Raw genomic sequence first — 17617 nt, 5'->3', positions numbered from 1 at the left:
AAATATTTTAACAGCTCAACCGGGGAAATGACTAGACAGGGTAGACCAAAGCTGAGGTGGATAGATGGAGTAACACAGGATAATGAGAAGATGGGTGTTGCCAACTGGAAAATCCAAGCAAAGGAGAGTAGAATGGCGCAGAAAGCTTGATAAGTTTGAAGCGTTTCAAGGGTTGTAGCATCGTGAAAATGAATATTAATATTAATGTCTTTTTTAATTGCTCATTTGCTTTTAATTTTCATCTTTTTGTTTTTTGTGTGAATTATCTGTATATCTATCGCTCCATCCTCTGTTATAATTATTACCAAACATTCGAACGCATAATATCTTTTCTAGATTATTTGGCAAATATCCTATTTCTGATACCCCATTTTGTTTACGCTATATTATATTCTTAATGTTTTTGACGGGTATTTCCATTTTCAGAATTTCTTTCCACGCATTAGTTCCTCCCTTTTTTATTTATCATCTAATAATATTAATAATATATTATAATATAATAATATTAGATAATCTGCATACAATAATTGCTCCATTCTCACTGGCCACAATTTATCTCATATTACCTCATATTTATCTCATATTATCTCATATTTATCTCTATTGTAAGCTGGAGATATATTGAATTTTTTTATGCTTTATATTACTATATGCATCACCAATATAAATAGTACTAATATGAGGCTGTCTTTCTGTTTTTTGTCTCTTTTAAATGTTAAATATTGACAACCTGTTTTCATTTATCTGTACGATCCGGTGAATGTAATATATTGTCATATCCCAACGAGAATTAACTAACATTTTATTGTTATGGAGATATTTAAACTTAAATATAAAATGTTCACTATAAATCAGGTATTAAAAATTTTCTGTCACAAACTAATTTAAGATGTATTTACTACTTTTAGATTTATTAATCTGAAGTTAATAATACTTTGAAGATACTCTGCTATGTATACTGTACAAGGTTATCAGCTAATGATTTTTTGCATAAACAACAATAATGAGTTTTGGGTATAATTATTTATTACATAATACATCCTAATAAGTTAATTACAATAAAATAGAATATTAAAGAAGTTCCTTTTCTTCGTCATCCTCAACGGCTATCTCGATTATTGTGTCTGGTATATTGTTGGCTGCTCCTGTTGGAAGAGATGCATACTATCCATGCAGTTTTTCTGGTTTAATTTTTTTTGCATAACTTCATTAAGTCCATCTTTTTCTGGTTACTAATAGGCAGTAGTTGATTGTAAGATTTTTTATTTCCATTTACACAATTTTTCCGACCACATCCACGTGCATTCAGTACAATGTAGGGCTCTGTGTGACTGTAGCGAATACAATTTCAATACCTACTCAACAAAGAAAGTAAGGAAGGATCCTTTTTAAAACAATAGTTACAAGATCTAATTAGAACGAAACAAAGAATACATGCTTAAGTAAAATAGGCTTGACTTACCAAACGGTTACTTCTTAAACATGAGGTCGATTATCCTGTCCTTTAGAATTGCAAATTAGACGATGTCTTTAAATAACGGCTGTGTATTTATCAGTCCAGTAAGCAGATCCTTTTCTAAGTATTTTAGAATTCGATGTCCATCGTGTTACGGTGAAAGTAGGAATCCTTCTCCCAACAATTACGCAGAAACCTGAGTTCGATTAGTCAAATTGTAAAAGTGGGAAGGCAATCCACTATCTGTTCCAAAAAAAATTGGCACTCGAAATACAGTTGCACGAAGTTGCACAGTTGTTTTATTTTCGCTTGAAGACGTGCTCACATTACACTTGCTCCATCAAAACACTGGCCAATGAGTTTAGATTTATATTAAAATCTGTAAAGGCAATTCGACTCGAGATTAAATAAATTTTGTCCGTTCCGACTCGAACTTACGTCAAACAATACCAAGAATCGTTCTATAGGTTTGCCAATGGCCTGTAATGGACATTACAATAATAATACGACATTGCAAAATCTGGATAATACCAGTTGAATCATCTACGTAGACAAAAAAACTTGGATTCGTCTACTTCATTTTTCACGTATTCATTTATTTATTGAGAAATTGAATCGATTATACCATTTTGAATAGTTTTGAATTATCTGTGCTGTTTTTCCTTTATTGTCCTGAATATCTGCAAGACTTAACATATAAACACTTCCAAAATTTCCTTAAAATGCTCATGGTTGTTTGCTGTGGTTTCTGCCTGATGTCCACCAAAAGTTAACTCTTATTTGAATAAAAAGGGGGCTACCCGAATTGGTAGTTGCATAAATCTTCTGCTATTCGCTAAGTTGTCGTTGAAGTGGCCAATACAGAGCCTTGAATTTTTTTGTTACTAAAAAGTTATTGAAACAATAAGATGACAACCACCTTTATTAAAGGATTGTTTAATACGGACAAAATACTTCATGCCTAAAAGAGAGTTGTTGCTTACATGTTAAAGAAATCTTTTATTTCGACAAATAAGAATTAATATTTTTGTATATTATAAAAATAACCTATAAATGCCTATAACCATTTGTTACTTATATACCTAATCCTAGATTAAAAATTAAAAGATCATTGAAAGGAGTAAAACGTTGAATTTAATTAAAGAATACTGTAATCTTTATCTCTACTTTATTTTAAGAATACTGTAATCCATAATTCGCCTCTTACAAAATTAAAGAACTAAGTATTAGATATAACTAGTTTTTTGGCGCAAACGATGAAAAAATAGAGTTGTTAAATATGAATATTACCGTTATAATGTAAAACAATAATCATGGAGATTTACTAATTAAGAATAATGAGAATACATTTTCATTAAATAAAACAGAACATCATGCAACAAATTTGATCAAATATCCATATAAATATAAGTGAGATTACATTACACGTCTGTCTTCCCTCTACTCGTAATTTGACTGGTTAGGTCAAAATAAGTTATCTTAAGATAAAAGTTCTCTGGCGGCGTGTATTTAACTTAAATACAGACGTCCTGTATTTTATTAAAGGACAAAAATAAAGGACGCAAAACTGGGCATGCGCATATGTCAAAATAAAAGTGTTATTACAGGACGATCATAACTCTCTATTTTCAATAACAAGTGTCTTTTAGTTGTCAAATTTTTTTGTATTCTCAAATTTAACAGTTTTTTAGATAAGTGAATGTTTATTTAAAAAATAACTAGTTTTATTTAATAACAAATCCACGTATCCCAATGTTTCTTAGGAATGTAAACCTTGACGTATCTCTGCTGTGCCTCTGCTATACGAAAAACATTTAGAAACATATACATCTATGCGCAAATGCGCTGCTATGAATCTGCTATGATTAGAAACAGACGTAACTTTTGGTAAACATTTACTAGTAGCAACTGACCGATGTTGATTAAAAACTTACGACAAAAGGCACTTTTAATTGTGTTTAAAAGTTTAATTTCTGTATTTATTTTTCTGTATTTTTTATTATTAGCGAGATGTCAAGAAATCCTAGAATAGCTAAGATTAAGACTCTATTAGCAAAAGCATCATCAGATGAAGCAAATAAATACGTTACTGCTAGTATGCGATAATATCGTTCATAATATTGGGGATATAGAAGCATATTAAGTATAAGTCAGAATAATTATTCCAATATTACGTATTTTGTATTTCAATCTGAAAGTAGTATTATATAAAAGTAGGTTTTTATAAAATTTTAACTTCGATAATTATTAATTTACATATATAAATACACCTTAAAAACATGTTGTCAATATTTAACATTAAGAAGAGACAAAAAAAACAGGAAAGACAACCTCAATTTAGTACTATTTAAGCTGGTGATGAATATAGTAATATAAAGCATGAAAAGTAACTCAATATATCTACAACCTATAATAGGTAATTGAAGATAACTTGTGGCCAGTGAGAATGAAGCAATTATTGTATGCAGATGATCTAATATTATTAGAGGATGATAAATAAAAAGGTAAGAACTAATGGGTGTATGGGTAGAAGAAAAAAAATCTGAAAATGGAAATAAACGTCAGGAACATTAAGAATAAATGTAGCGTAAACAAAATGGGGCAGCAGAAAGAGGATATTTGCAAAAAAACATAGAAAAGACATTATCGACGTTCGAATGTTTGGAAATAATTATAACAGAGGATGGAGCGATTTATGTACAGATATTTAACGCAATGAACGAAAAGAAGAAAATTACATTAAATATTACAATAAGCATGAACAGAGATAAAACAGTTATAAAAACATAATAATAATCATCATCTTGAATCGTACAACGCTTTCTGAGCCATTCTGCTCTGTCCTTTGCTTGGATTTTCCAGTTGGCAACACCAATTTTCTCATCATCCTGTGTTACTTCGTCTATCCACCTCAGCTTTGGTCTACCCTGTCTAGTCATTCCCCCGGTTGAGCTGTTAAAATATTTGTTATTATGTTCGATTTCGGGGCCCAGACGGCTACATGTCCTGCCTACTGCAGACGATTTCGCTTGAATATAATGGTAATATCGTCTCCACCAGACTTATACTTAAGCTTGTAGATATCCTACAGTTGAAAAGTTATCTCTACGTCCCAATATTTCGTTTTTACAGATCTCAAGAAATACAGACATTAGTTAGAAAATGAAAAATAAACTGTCCTTTAACTGTTGACTCCCGGTAGCGACAGACGCTTTTCTCTCCACTCTGTGTGTATATCAAAAACGCATATTTTGACACCTCTCTCTGATTTTTGTTCCGGTAACTTTCGCCTCTCAACACATGATCCAAGTATTGCATTTTCCTCTCTTTGATTAGTCTTAGTAATTCTTTTTGTTTACACATGCGACGAAGTACCTCAACATTAGTAACTCTTTGTACCCATGGAATTCTCATGGTATATATAAATTTCAAAGGCATCTATTCTTTTTTCTTTCCTTGCTTGTTCGATTCTTAATAGGATTTCTTTTTTTGGATTACACTGACTATTGATATTTGCTCCCAAATATTTTATGGAATTTACCTGTTCTATTATTTGACTCTTGGCATACACCTGTACGTTTATTGGTGTCTTTGAAAATACTAAAGTTTTAGTTTTGGAAACGTTTAGATGTAAACCGAACATTTCGCAGTGGTGAACTACCGCATTTATTATATTTTGTAGTTTTTGTGCGTTGCTTGCTATCAAGACGGTATCATCAGCATATCTGATGTTGTCTATGCTGATTTCGTTTGAATATAGACTCCGAATACAAATTAAACAGTAGCGGTGATATGACGCAACCCTATCTCACTCCTCGTCGGATTTGTATATCTTCGGATGTTGTGTGCTCTATTTCAATTGTTGCCGTTTGGTGACAGTCTAGTTCTGAGAAAATTCGCAAGTCTTGTTCGTCAACTCCAGTTGTTCTCAGAATTTCGATTATCTTTTGATGGTTAACGCAGTCAAATGCTTTTCGATAGTCAATAAAACATGCATATACATCTACATTTATGTCTCTGTATCGTTGCGTTAACACATTTAAAGCAAAAAGAGCCTCTCGTGTTCCCAATCTGTTTCGAAATCCGAATTGAGTGTTACTCATCTGGAACTCGCACTTCTTGTAAATTCGTGTATAGATAATTCTGCAAAAAGTTTTAAGGACATGAGACATCAATTTTAATATTCGATAATCATCGCATTGTGAGGAATTCGATTTTTTTGGTAATGCTACGAATGTTGATTTTAGACAGTCTGTTGGTATTTTATCTGTGTCATATATCTTATTGAATAGTGCTGTTATTAAGTCTAGGCTTTTACTTTCGTTATCTGCAATTAGATTAAGTATTTCAATATTGATATTGTTTGGACCGGTGGCTTTTCCATCTTTCTGAGATTTTACTGCGTGGATCACTTCTTCTTTGGTTATTTTTGGGCCTTTTTCATTTATTCGATTATCTGTGGATGATGGAGAACAAGGTCTATCGTCATCAAAAAGAGTTTGTATGTATTCTTTCCATCTCTCTAGTTTGTCTTTGGTACCCATAATTATTTCGTTATTATCGTTTTTTAATATTGTTGCTTGTCTCTTTTTGTGTCTACCTGTCATTTCTTTTATTTTTTATAAATATTAAAAGTGTCGTATTTTTCCTGAAGTTGTTCGTTTGCTAGGCATTTTGTTGACATCCAGTTTTCTTTCGCCACCCTGCACTTTTTTCTAATGAATTTGTTGATTCGCTTGTATTCTATTGGGCTTGTTTTATGTTTTCGTCTTACGTCCATGAGGTCCATGATCTCTTGAGTTATCCATTCTTGTTTATTGTTGTATTTTATGAACCCGCTGTCTTCTTCTTGTATCTTTGTTATTTTTGTTTTTAACGCAGTCCATGTTACTTCAATGTCTGTCATTACCAAGTTTTCGATCGTTTTTATTTCTTCCCCAATCTTGATACTTATTATTTCTTTTTTCTATTCAGGGTTTTTTTAGTTGTAAGATGTTTATTTTTCTTGCCACTGTTTTCTTTTTGACTATGAGAAATCTTTTTAATCTAAAATCTATTATAACTGGATTGTGATCGCTATATATATCAGCTCCAGGATATGTTTTCGTAGAGTGTATGTACTTTTTAAAGGTGTTATTGAGCAAAATGAAGTCAATTTGATTTCTAACAATTTTGTCTTTTCTGTCTGCAGGTGATTTCCATGTGTATAGCCTTCTAGGATGTTGTTTAAAGAAGGTATTGACTATTAACAGATTGTTTTCAGGAAATCAAAATATAAAAACTCAAGCCTTCCAGTCGTCTAATTTAAGTAGTTTAGTAGTTTGAGATTTCTCGAATACTACTTCTTTGCTGTGTAACAACTGCTCTTCGCGGGTTAAGAACTAGACTCCACTCTTTCAGAGTTTTTCACGAAATTTTTAAATTAAAGTTTTTTTATCCTGCTCAAGTAATTTTTTGATTAAGTAGTATGCCGAAACCGTTTTGTTTTTTCAAGTTTCTAAATGATTTTTAAAACAAACCGACACTCATATTTGCATGGTAAACTACATAGGAGTTTATATGTTGCTAAGATTGTTACATACTGCCAATAATTTTGTGTTACAGTTTAAGATTTTTACGTTCTAACATAAACAAAAATTAATTATTTTTTATATATTTTATTAAAAATATCTTAAGGGTTTTAACTTTACACAATGAAAATACATATTCCATGATGTTAAAAAAATTACAATTCGCTTCTTAAATCGTACGCATAGGTTGGAATTTTTGGACGGTTCTGGATATACTGCTTAATATTTTTTTCTGCTAGTACGTTCTTCTTCAAGTTTTGTAATCCAGAAAAATCTTTTACAATATCCTTATTTTTAAGTACATGTCTTATATCTTCATACGATGTTACAAAGAAGATATCTGCCCAGGTAAGCTAAAAGTAAAAAACTCAATTAGTTATTATTTTTCTGTGTAAGTATAAAATAAAGTGTTCAGTGTCCCCAAGAACTCAATATAATCCAAACCTAACCTATATTTATTAATATTTAGCTTTTGCTTTGGCACCTACTCAACTTAAAATAATACCATGCCACCAATTAGATGCAACAGCCAGGTTTAACTGTCACAAATTGTATCAAACCTCAAAGAATATAAACCACAAAAGATATGACGAAACCTCAGGAGAAAACCTACTAGAGTATTCGGCCTAATAGGCCTCATCAGAACGGCTTTCGCAGTCACTCTGAACGTGGAAATAAATCTTTTCTATCTTAGGAAGCAACTCTAACATGGCTTCGTATAGACGCAAATAGCGACATCTGATAATAAAATCCGTAAACTAATTTTCGAAACCAAATTCAGAATTGCGCTTTAATCTGTGTTTTCTAAGAATTGCAAGGCAAAACAGACGTTGATAAAGATGTTATTAGAGACATGGGGAATCTAAAAATTGCATTCCACAACATATCTCCTCAAATAAGCAAAATTCTTAGCGAATTGGTTTTTTGTACTCGTACAGAGTAAATCGGAATAAAAAGGAAAAGACAGTTAAGATTTGATTTCACGTACAGGGCGCCTGCGCATCCGCTTATACGTATTTCGGCCTAATAGGCCCCATCAGAACGGCTTTCGCAGTCACTCTGAACGTGAAAATAAATATTTTCTGTCTTAGGAAGCAACTCTAACATGGCTTCGTATAGACGCAAATAGCGATATCTGATATTAAAATCCGTAAACTAATTTTCGAAACCAAATTCAGAATTTCGCTTTAATCTGTGCCTTCTAAGAATTGCAAGGGAAAACAGACGTTGATAAAGATGTTATTAGAGACATGGCGAATCTAAAAATTGCATTCCACAATGAATGAATAATGGTGAATAATTTGTTTTTAGGACATATTAGGGCAAAAGATAAACAAATCAAACGTTTTTTATATTTTATTTTTGTTTTATTTTAAAATGGAATAAAACAATTTTTTTTGTCAGATATACATTAACTTACTTTACATGTAGTACAGTGCCATCTTGTACGATGAGGAGTACAGTGCCATCTTGGTACTGCAGTATGTACAACGTACTTTGGCTTCATGCTGAGGCATATGGGCTGCTTTGTTCTTATTTCTAGAGGAACTTGTTTTTTGAACCTATTACTGGTGCTTGGTTCATCCATGGTTCTTCTTCCTAATTATGGCATTTGGGGGTCTGCTCCAATCAAACTGGTGGCCACAGCAATTTTAATCTCTTTCAAAGACATTCTCGTACAAGTTGTTGATTGTTTGAAAATTATATATGAGTTTAGTAATGTTAGGTCAACAAAATGGAAAAAAATTCTGTCACCACTTTTTGGATTTTCTATCCAATTTGTAGCAAGATACTAACATATCAGACTTATCTACGAAGCCCATATATTTGTTGTAATATTTGTTTGCAATTAATGTCTACTGACGTCCCGTCCTTTTTTTTTCTTCTTCACAGTGACATTTTCTTCAGGTTTGTGAAAATTGCTTAGAAAATGAATGAGTTTTTTATCCATGCATTCCAAAGCTAGCACACCGTCTTCACTCATTCACTCCTTTTCATTTGTTTATTTGTTTTAAGTTCATTTAGAAAACCTTTTCTATCTTTTCGAGTTGTTCCACATGCGTAGATTTTGTCTTTTATCAAGTCGCGTTGTAATTCAACAGAATTAAAATAATTATCGAAATAAACTTTATAATTTTTTCCAACTAAATCTCTTGATTATTTATTACTCTTGCCCCGAGGTTTTGCCCTCTTACATCTTTTACTTTTCCGGTGTATATTTGGAATTATAAAACATATCCTGACTGATCAGCACGTACCCATACCTTATATCACCTTTTGATGTGCTTCATCGGCATATTATTGGTGTAAACTACTTCGCCTCTTAAACCTTATCATCGATTCGTCTATTGATTGGTGCCTGCTGGGATAAAATGAGCTTTTATAAGTAGTTGAAAGTTTCTCTAGCAATAGCCGCACTTTGTAGAGTTTATCATAATTGCCATTACCTTTCTTAGTTTGCAATAAATTGTCATTTATGTAAAGATTAGTAAGCAACCATCCAAATCTGTCACTCGATCTACATGAAGAAATACATTGATCCCTGATAATAAAATTTGCAGACCAGAAATCTCTATAACCGGGTAACTTTTCACACCCATCAAATGGTTCATTCCCAAAAAACACTTTATTTCTTTAACTGTTGTGGGTGTGTTGTTTTTGCTATTTTCTTGGACTACATATAAATTAGTTTGCGAAACAAGTGTAGTCATCAGGTTTTCACTAAACAAATGAAGGAAGAAATCAAGGGGAATCTCTAAAGTATCAGGAACATTTGGTCCAACGTTTTCTAAAAAAGGACGGAGTTGAGGGATATTATTTGGGTCGATGGTCCTTTTAACTCATCAAGGATAACAACTGATACCTCTTCACCATCACTGTCATGCGCACCGTCTTTATTGTCTGAAATATCGTTTTGTTCACTAAAACAGCTAACTTCAAAGTCATGTCGATATTTTCATCCTCGTTCTCATCAAAATCGGATACGTCAGATCCGTCCGATGGGATATCTGTTAGTAAAGCGTAAGCGTCATTACTTGCTATTTTACTCAAACCAAGATGTCTTCTCATTTTGGAATTTTGTAACAAAACATACCTATTACTTATTGATCGGCCTAGTGGCATCTATTGGAACCACCAATCAAAACATTAAAATTCACTTAGTTATCTACGTAGATCATAAAGCCTCAATACGGTAATATATAAATACGTCTATTTATCAACAAATTAACATACTACATACCTTTTATCGGTAGAAGAATGTTTGTTTATTTACAACAATAAATAACCTCACTGTCATTAACTTGTGAGCGCGCCAAATGTATTATGTACACTATGCATAACTGATCCTCACATTTTGTACTCGCGTGGGAAGTGAAATACACGACGTATACATCGCATTCTGGTAGTCCCCACGTACGATTACTCGGGCAGTAGGAAAAATTTGTTTAAAGGTGGATGCATAAAGGTGGTGCATAATAATATGATCTAATTTAATTATACTCGTATATTCTAATTTGTTATTTACCTTAAAAGGTTACAGTAAATACTCTTTAATTATCACTTTCAAACTGGCTTACACATATGAGCATCTGTTTTTAAGTTCAAAGAAATACACTTGTTGTTAACTGCCTCAAAAGCACAGAAAACTCTTTAAAATATTAAATTTCTTTGAACAAGTTATTTAAATGATCACGACACATCGACGCCGATTTTTTACGCTGAAAATTAACACATTTTAATAAATAGTAAGTAATTTTTTTGTACATATAACATTATTGAGTTGCACCAAACACAACTTTAAAATTTAGATGCTCTGCTACAATTCCTCGGCTAATACAAAATCATAAGATTCTTCAATTGCAATTTGTCATAACTCACATTCCATGAAATAATGACTTCTGGAAAAATACCCCATCTAGGGATTTTATTTATATATTTAAAATGATTAAGGGACTGTTAGTCGATTGCAAATATAAAAGGAAAGGTGGAAGGTTTTTTGCCGAAACAATACAATTACAGTACATACACTACGGCTAAACCCTGTCTCTGCTCATTGTGAGAATAACATGTAACGTGAAATGTTCCTCTACAATAATAAATTAATAAATCGTTTGTTGCAATAAGAATATCAAATGAGAATCCGTACTCTCAATTGAGGGGTTGAGAGGAAAAGTGGGACACGTGATATTTTGTAACTAAAAAGATGTTGATATTTACTAATATAAAAATGGTACAAGTACAAAACACAATCCAGTAAGGACATCTATCTGTATTAAGTCTATTATTAATTAATCTAGATAGTACATTAATCTAGAAGTAAAAGCTCCCACCAATTTCTGGTAATAGTCTTCTGTGTAAGTAGTGCAAATGTACATGTCTCAGTTTTGTTCTAAACCTTATGTAGTTGTTTGTGATAACCACGTTTTGAAAGTGTGCAGAGATATTAATACACTTTGTACAATAGCCCTAAAATAATGCCAGGTAAGTCTACATAGTAATTTTATATGTCTACAATTGTTATCTTATAGTGTTATTTTATTTATTTATATCTTAAAAAAGTAGTAGTTGAAAGAAATTGATAGCATAACCTTAAAATGTGTCTTTTTTTTTAAATCTGACAGTTAACGAAATATGACGATCCAGAAGGGGACAAAAACTATAGGCAAATAGAAGATGGTAGTAGCTATAGTAATCATGATCTAAAAAACATTGCAGATGTCGATTTAAACGTGTCATTAAAGGGCAAAAAACGTTTCAGATATAGCAATTTAGATAAAAGGCAAGTAAGAAAACGAAAAAGGAATGCAGGTGAAGAATACGTAGGTTATAAAAACAAGTTAGTAAAAGCAATTTTGCAAATTTATATAAATACTTGCAGATTTCAGTGTTAAAAATTCCCGGATGAAGAAAGACATGAAATATTTAACTAATTCTGGGGTCTAGGAAATTGGAATCTGCAGAATGCATTCATTACGTCTTGTACAGAGATGACTTTGCCCAAACGACGACGTACAGAAGCTGTTACTAATAAAGGAAAGAGCCTTATTATCAAATTGAAAAATATGAGGGTTTGCAAAATGTTTTTCTTTAAAACCTTGGATATCCAGTAGTGGACGTTATTGGAGAATTTTAAATGGAATATCTGACTTTGGAATCACAGCTGTTGATAAAAGAGGAAGAGCTCCATGTCCTAATAAACTATCACAGAATGTAATTGATAAGGTAAACGACATATTGATATGTTTCCAAAATATATCAGCCATTATTAAAGCTCGGATTATAGGCAAAATGCCTTTTTTGCCTATTTTGCCTATTATAATTGTTTTTTGCACTTTTTGCCTTTTTTCGTAAATTCCGCCTATTTGTGCCTTTTTTAAAATTTCATGGTACTACCCATGATATTATTCTATTACTAAACCATTGTATAATAAAATTTTGGGTCAATAATAAAATATCAATGGTTTGTTTATACAATCGATTTCTAGGAAAATGTACCTGATCGAGACTTGAGGGTTAACTATTTGGAAATCCCTAATATTTATTAGTTTATTATCAGTTGTACAGTCGGTTACTGTATCAGAGTTTAGTCACAAATTGCTATATCCTAGTTTAGTTTTGTTGCGTATACCGAGAAGCAAAGAACACGTTTTAAAACGTTTTAGACATTTGTGTGAAAAGATGACATCTAAATTAAGGCTATGGATCGTACCTTATTCGGAACTTTCTCTAGGAGATGGACCATTTTGTAATGCGGCAAATCGGTAAGTTTTATTTTTTCTCTTTTTTTCTCGTCCCACGTCCCCAACATAACTAAATTCTAAAGCGGTTTTAGAATTCTAATTATTTTTTTTTTAAATTCTCAGATTTCAAGTAGAAAAAAGTACTTTATTGACCAGCATTGTGGAACCCTACTTCATACACGTAATTTGGAAAAATTAAATTCCTCTAAGTTATCCCAAATATATCTGCGCGATAGTTCAAGCAGTTCAAAAAAAAGGAGGAAGACGCATTTAAATTTGATTTATGCCAGATGATGATTGCATCCAACATTCCTCTATATAAAGTTTATAACCCTAGTTTTAAATGCTTTTTCGAAAAATATCTTAATAAATCCTTACCGGACGAGAGTACATTGAGAAAACATGCTGCGGAAAAATGTTATGTGGAATGTATTTCAAAAATTAAGCGGGAGTTAAAGGGCAATTTTTTGTATATTATCGTGGATGAAACGACAGATGTATGCGGCAGGTATATAGCTAATTTAATGATTCAAATTTTAAACGAAAACCTTGCGAGAAAACCTTATTTAGTTGCCGTTAAAGAATTGGAAAAAACAAACAATTTAACAATAAGTCGATTTATACAAGATAGTTTAACAAACCTCTTTTTATCCAACGCTATACCAGTGAATAAAATAGTTTTAATGCTTTCAGATGCTGCGGTATATATGTTAAAAGCTGCTGTTAATTTAAAGATTTTTTATCCTAATTTAATTCATTGCACTTGTGTAGCCCACGGGGTAAATAGAATTGCTGAAGAAATAAGAAATCTGTTTCCGTTGGTAAATAATTTTATTAATTTTGTGAAAAAAGTTTTTGTAAAGGCTCCGTTGAGGGTGCAAATATATAAAGAAAGATTTCCCGGTGTCCCTTTGCCACCTAAACCAGTAATTACAAGGAGGGGAACCTGGCTCGAAGCAGTTTTTTTTACTTTGAACACTGCAATGAAATAGAATTAGTTATGTCAGAAAAAAAATATTAAAAAATCCCAAATTGAAACAGGAACTCGCTTATATCAATGACAATTATAAATTAATAGTTACCACAATTACCTTATTAGAAAAACAAGAGATAAATTTATATGTTTTCGACAAGAATGAAGGTTTTTCGTTTTTATCTAATGTTGCTAAAGTTTTGAATGGGACATTTTCCGAGGAATTTCAAATTATGCCAGATTTATTATCCGCTCTGAAATATGCTTCAATTACATCTGTCGATGTCGAACGTTCGTTTTCAATGTAAAAATTAATTTTAAGTGATCGGAGACATAGTTGAAGACCGAAAATATTGAAAAACATTTAGTTGTTTCTATTAATGATAAAATTTTAAGTGGTTACAATGTTTAATTATTAATTTACAGTTATTTAGTTACTAGTTTATTTATACTAATGTTATGATTATGATGTGTAAATATACCTGCCTTAAGTTAATATTACGTTAATTCACTTTGTACAATAAATAATAAGTTATATTCCTTTATTGTCTAAATCCGAGCTTTAGCCATTATACTAGACATTACAATCCCTGTAGACGGTACCTTCCTTCATTTTTCCTTCCTTCAAAAGAAAGAGAAGAACTATGAAGATGATATAGAGCTAGACGACAATGACAAAACTCAGTTACTTGCAAGTTTATATAATATCATATCGTTGTTATTTTTATGCATTTTTTATTAATGTACTTTTACGCAATATAAATTTTGTTTTCGTATCTAATGTAGCTTCTTAAATAAATGTTCAAACAATTACATGTATTTCTTTTATAGAAGATATTATTTATTTATTTACTGGTAGTAATATTTACTTCTACTATGTTTACTCTGAACAACTAAAATGGTACATGTACATTTTCTCAATAAACTTAAAAAAAAAATGAAAAATACATGATTGTAAAAATTGCACTTGAAAACATTAAGAACTTAATAACAATAGTAACTTGATTAGATTTTAAAATGTTGTTTGGTCTTTTTGTGCCATTACTTACACTTTAACTCTCATTTTTAAACTATCTAAAACTATCTAAATGTCACTTGTATCACTTTTCCTCTGAGCCCCTCAATTCTATAATTACTAGAAATTGGGTAATTCATATTACCTACCGAACAGCTATGTACATTTGAAAATTATTATCTGTCCAGAATATGGCTTTGGGTCGACGCTGCTTGGGAGATTTGACGTACACGTGATAAGATTGTTACTTCTGACGAAACAGTCAAACCGAGAGGTGGTAGGTTAATTTATGTGACCTCTTTTCAAGAAAATGTTTTAAATTAAAGAAAAATGGTTTAAGTGAGGGAAAAAATGTTATTTTATTGTTTAAAAGAGGTAGAAATATTATTTTAGTTGTTTTATTGGTGTTTGATCTTAAAATTGCCCGGTAGGTCTAAATTTAAAATTCGTAATATGCAGCCATTGTGTAATATTCGTTGTAAAATCTCCAAAATGATTGTATTATGTCATATTCTTTTACTGTTTTACTTATTAGATTTTATTTTTCTGCTATTTTACTTTATCCGAGGTCGGTCACAATAAGTTTTAACAAAGTTTTTGTTTTTATTTTTCTCTATTTCCTACATAACGAAAACAAAAGATACACTCGCAATCATAAAATCCGGGTCACCTTAAAAATCGCCGTTATTTCATTTTTAACGAGCTTTATCGTAAATAATAATAACACAAATACAAACTAATGCATGTTTCTGAGAATTGTTGTCAGCTTAGCGGTTTCCTTTGTAACAAAGAAGACCAATAGTGCCGATTTCGCGGAAAAGTGCACACTTCTCAAAATGAACGGTACCTGTAACTGCCGCTTGTTTTAAATGTCTCATTTGTGCTTCGACTTTCTGTTTAAATGCAACAAACAAACGTTTATTATTGCCGCCATTAGTGTTTATTAGTGCCATTTCTAGTGTTTATTATTGTTTATTTTTTGCCAAAAATGCCTTGACTGTTGTTGAAACGGCACGCATTGTTGCGCTTATGGAAGACGGTTACACTCAACGACAAGTCGCAAGAACTGTTGGCGTAAGCCTTTCTACGGTTCAACGAGTGCTTCAACGCTTTCAGAAGACGAATTTGCTAACCAGACGATCTGGCTCTGGACGAAGAAGAACGAACACGGCACGAGATGACCGTTTTCTTGTCTTTCAGGCTTTACGAAACCAGACCTCAACTGCGGTTATGCATCGAAATTGGCTACAGGAAGTACGAAATTGCAATGTTAGCGTTGCAACAGTCAGGAGAAGATTTCGTTATCCTGTACTATCTTCTCGGGTAATGGGTACAGGACCGCCACTTGACCGGGCGCATCGAGTTGCACGACTAGCATTTGCTCGACAATACGCGCATTGGGGAATTAATGATTAGAGCAAAGTGTTATTCTCAGATGAATCCCGTTTCTGTCTAACTGGATCCAATGGACGTGTAAGAGTTTGGAGGAGAACCGGTGAACGATTTTCACAAGCTTGCATTGCTCCAAGAATGCCATTTGGTAAAGGCTCGTTCATGGCTTGGGAAGGTGTATCTTCCGACTTCCGCACAGAATTACCCTTCATCGAAAATGGGTCCTTAACTGCCCGAAGAAACATTACGGAGATTCTGGAAGAACATGTTATGCCCACCATGGCAGTGGTTGGAGAAGACGCCGTTTTTATGCAGGACAACGCGCGACTGCACGTTGCCAGGATCAGTATGCAATACTTGGACGAGGTTAGAATTACGAGGTTACCCTGGCCATCTAGGTCTCCGGACCTGAATCCCATCAAACATCTCTGGGACGATTTGAAAAAACGTATTCAAACCCATACACCTCCTCCTAACAATTCACAGGAGCTTAAGGATCTGTTAGTGAGAGAGTGGAATAACATACCTCAACATGTAATCCAGAGAAAAATTGAGAATATGCCCCGTCGTCTGCAAGAGGTTATTAGAGCAAGGAGAGGCAATACACGATATTAGTCATTAAAATTCCACTGATGTTTTACCACGTTCTGTATTTTTCATTTTTTCTTTCGTATGTCTGTTTCAACAATTTGATTTGTTTTCTGCTTTTTCAATAAAAACAATAAAAAAACCGTTTTTTTTCTTTCAAAACAAACATTGATGACAAATAAAAAATACATTAGCTTAAAAAAAGGTTATTACTGCACCAGATGCAAAAATATTCAAGAAACTTGAAATTTTCAAGGTGACCCGGATTTTATGACGCGAGTGTAATAAGCTATATTGTCATACATAAAAAATAATAGGGTATATTGTCAATAAGTCACAGGATCAACCTCGACTATGCATAGGAACAAAAGATTTAGTTTGACCAAGTTAATGAATAATGTCATTGAGGTAACGAGCATCAAAGAGAAATACAAATAGCCCAGGCTGTGGGGGAAAAAGTACTCTCTAATCCAGGAATTTATGTAATGTGGCCTAGGTTATAAAAAGCAACCTCAGGAGCAATCCCCCAGTTCATTCAACAAAAAATTTTTGGTTATTGTTTATTTATAATCGTTTATAGGTGCAAAATACGTATTTTTTGAGTTTTTTGCCAAAAGTAAGTGTTGTAATGGGTCATTTCTGTATAGATTATGAAAGTACTCTAAAAGACCTTCAATTTAAGGCGGTATACGTTCAATTTAATTTATTTGTTATTGCAAAAATGACGAATGAAGGTCAAAATTAAAAAGCGTAATATTTATTGCAAAATTGCTTTTTTATTTATTTCAAATGTATGACATTCAAGCCTATAAAATTACGAATCAAATGAGCCATAGTAGACCTAGATCACTTAATTTGTTGCTGAGATACGTTAATTAGTTT

General features: G+C 32.3%; 1 protein-coding gene across 1 annotated transcript in view; it reads right to left on the bottom strand.

The window, feature by feature from the left end:
* Positions 1-7097: 7097 nt before the first annotated feature.
* Positions 7098-17617, bottom strand: part of LOC140442745 (glutathione S-transferase-like) — a 40248-nt gene continuing 29728 nt past the window's right edge. Inside the window, exon 5 of the mRNA XM_072533720.1 lies at positions 7098-7379. Coding sequence (XP_072389821.1) covers positions 7182-7379 — 198 coding nt within the window. The 3' untranslated portion in view covers positions 7098-7181. The remainder of the gene's footprint in view (positions 7380-17617) is intronic.

Source organism: Diabrotica undecimpunctata, chromosome 6 (genome assembly GCF_040954645.1).
Source record: "Diabrotica undecimpunctata isolate CICGRU chromosome 6, icDiaUnde3, whole genome shotgun sequence".
NCBI classification, from domain to species: domain Eukaryota; kingdom Metazoa; phylum Arthropoda; class Insecta; order Coleoptera; family Chrysomelidae; genus Diabrotica; species Diabrotica undecimpunctata.
Note: the sequence above shows the minus strand (reverse complement) of the source record. Positions and strands in the feature narration are given on the sequence as shown.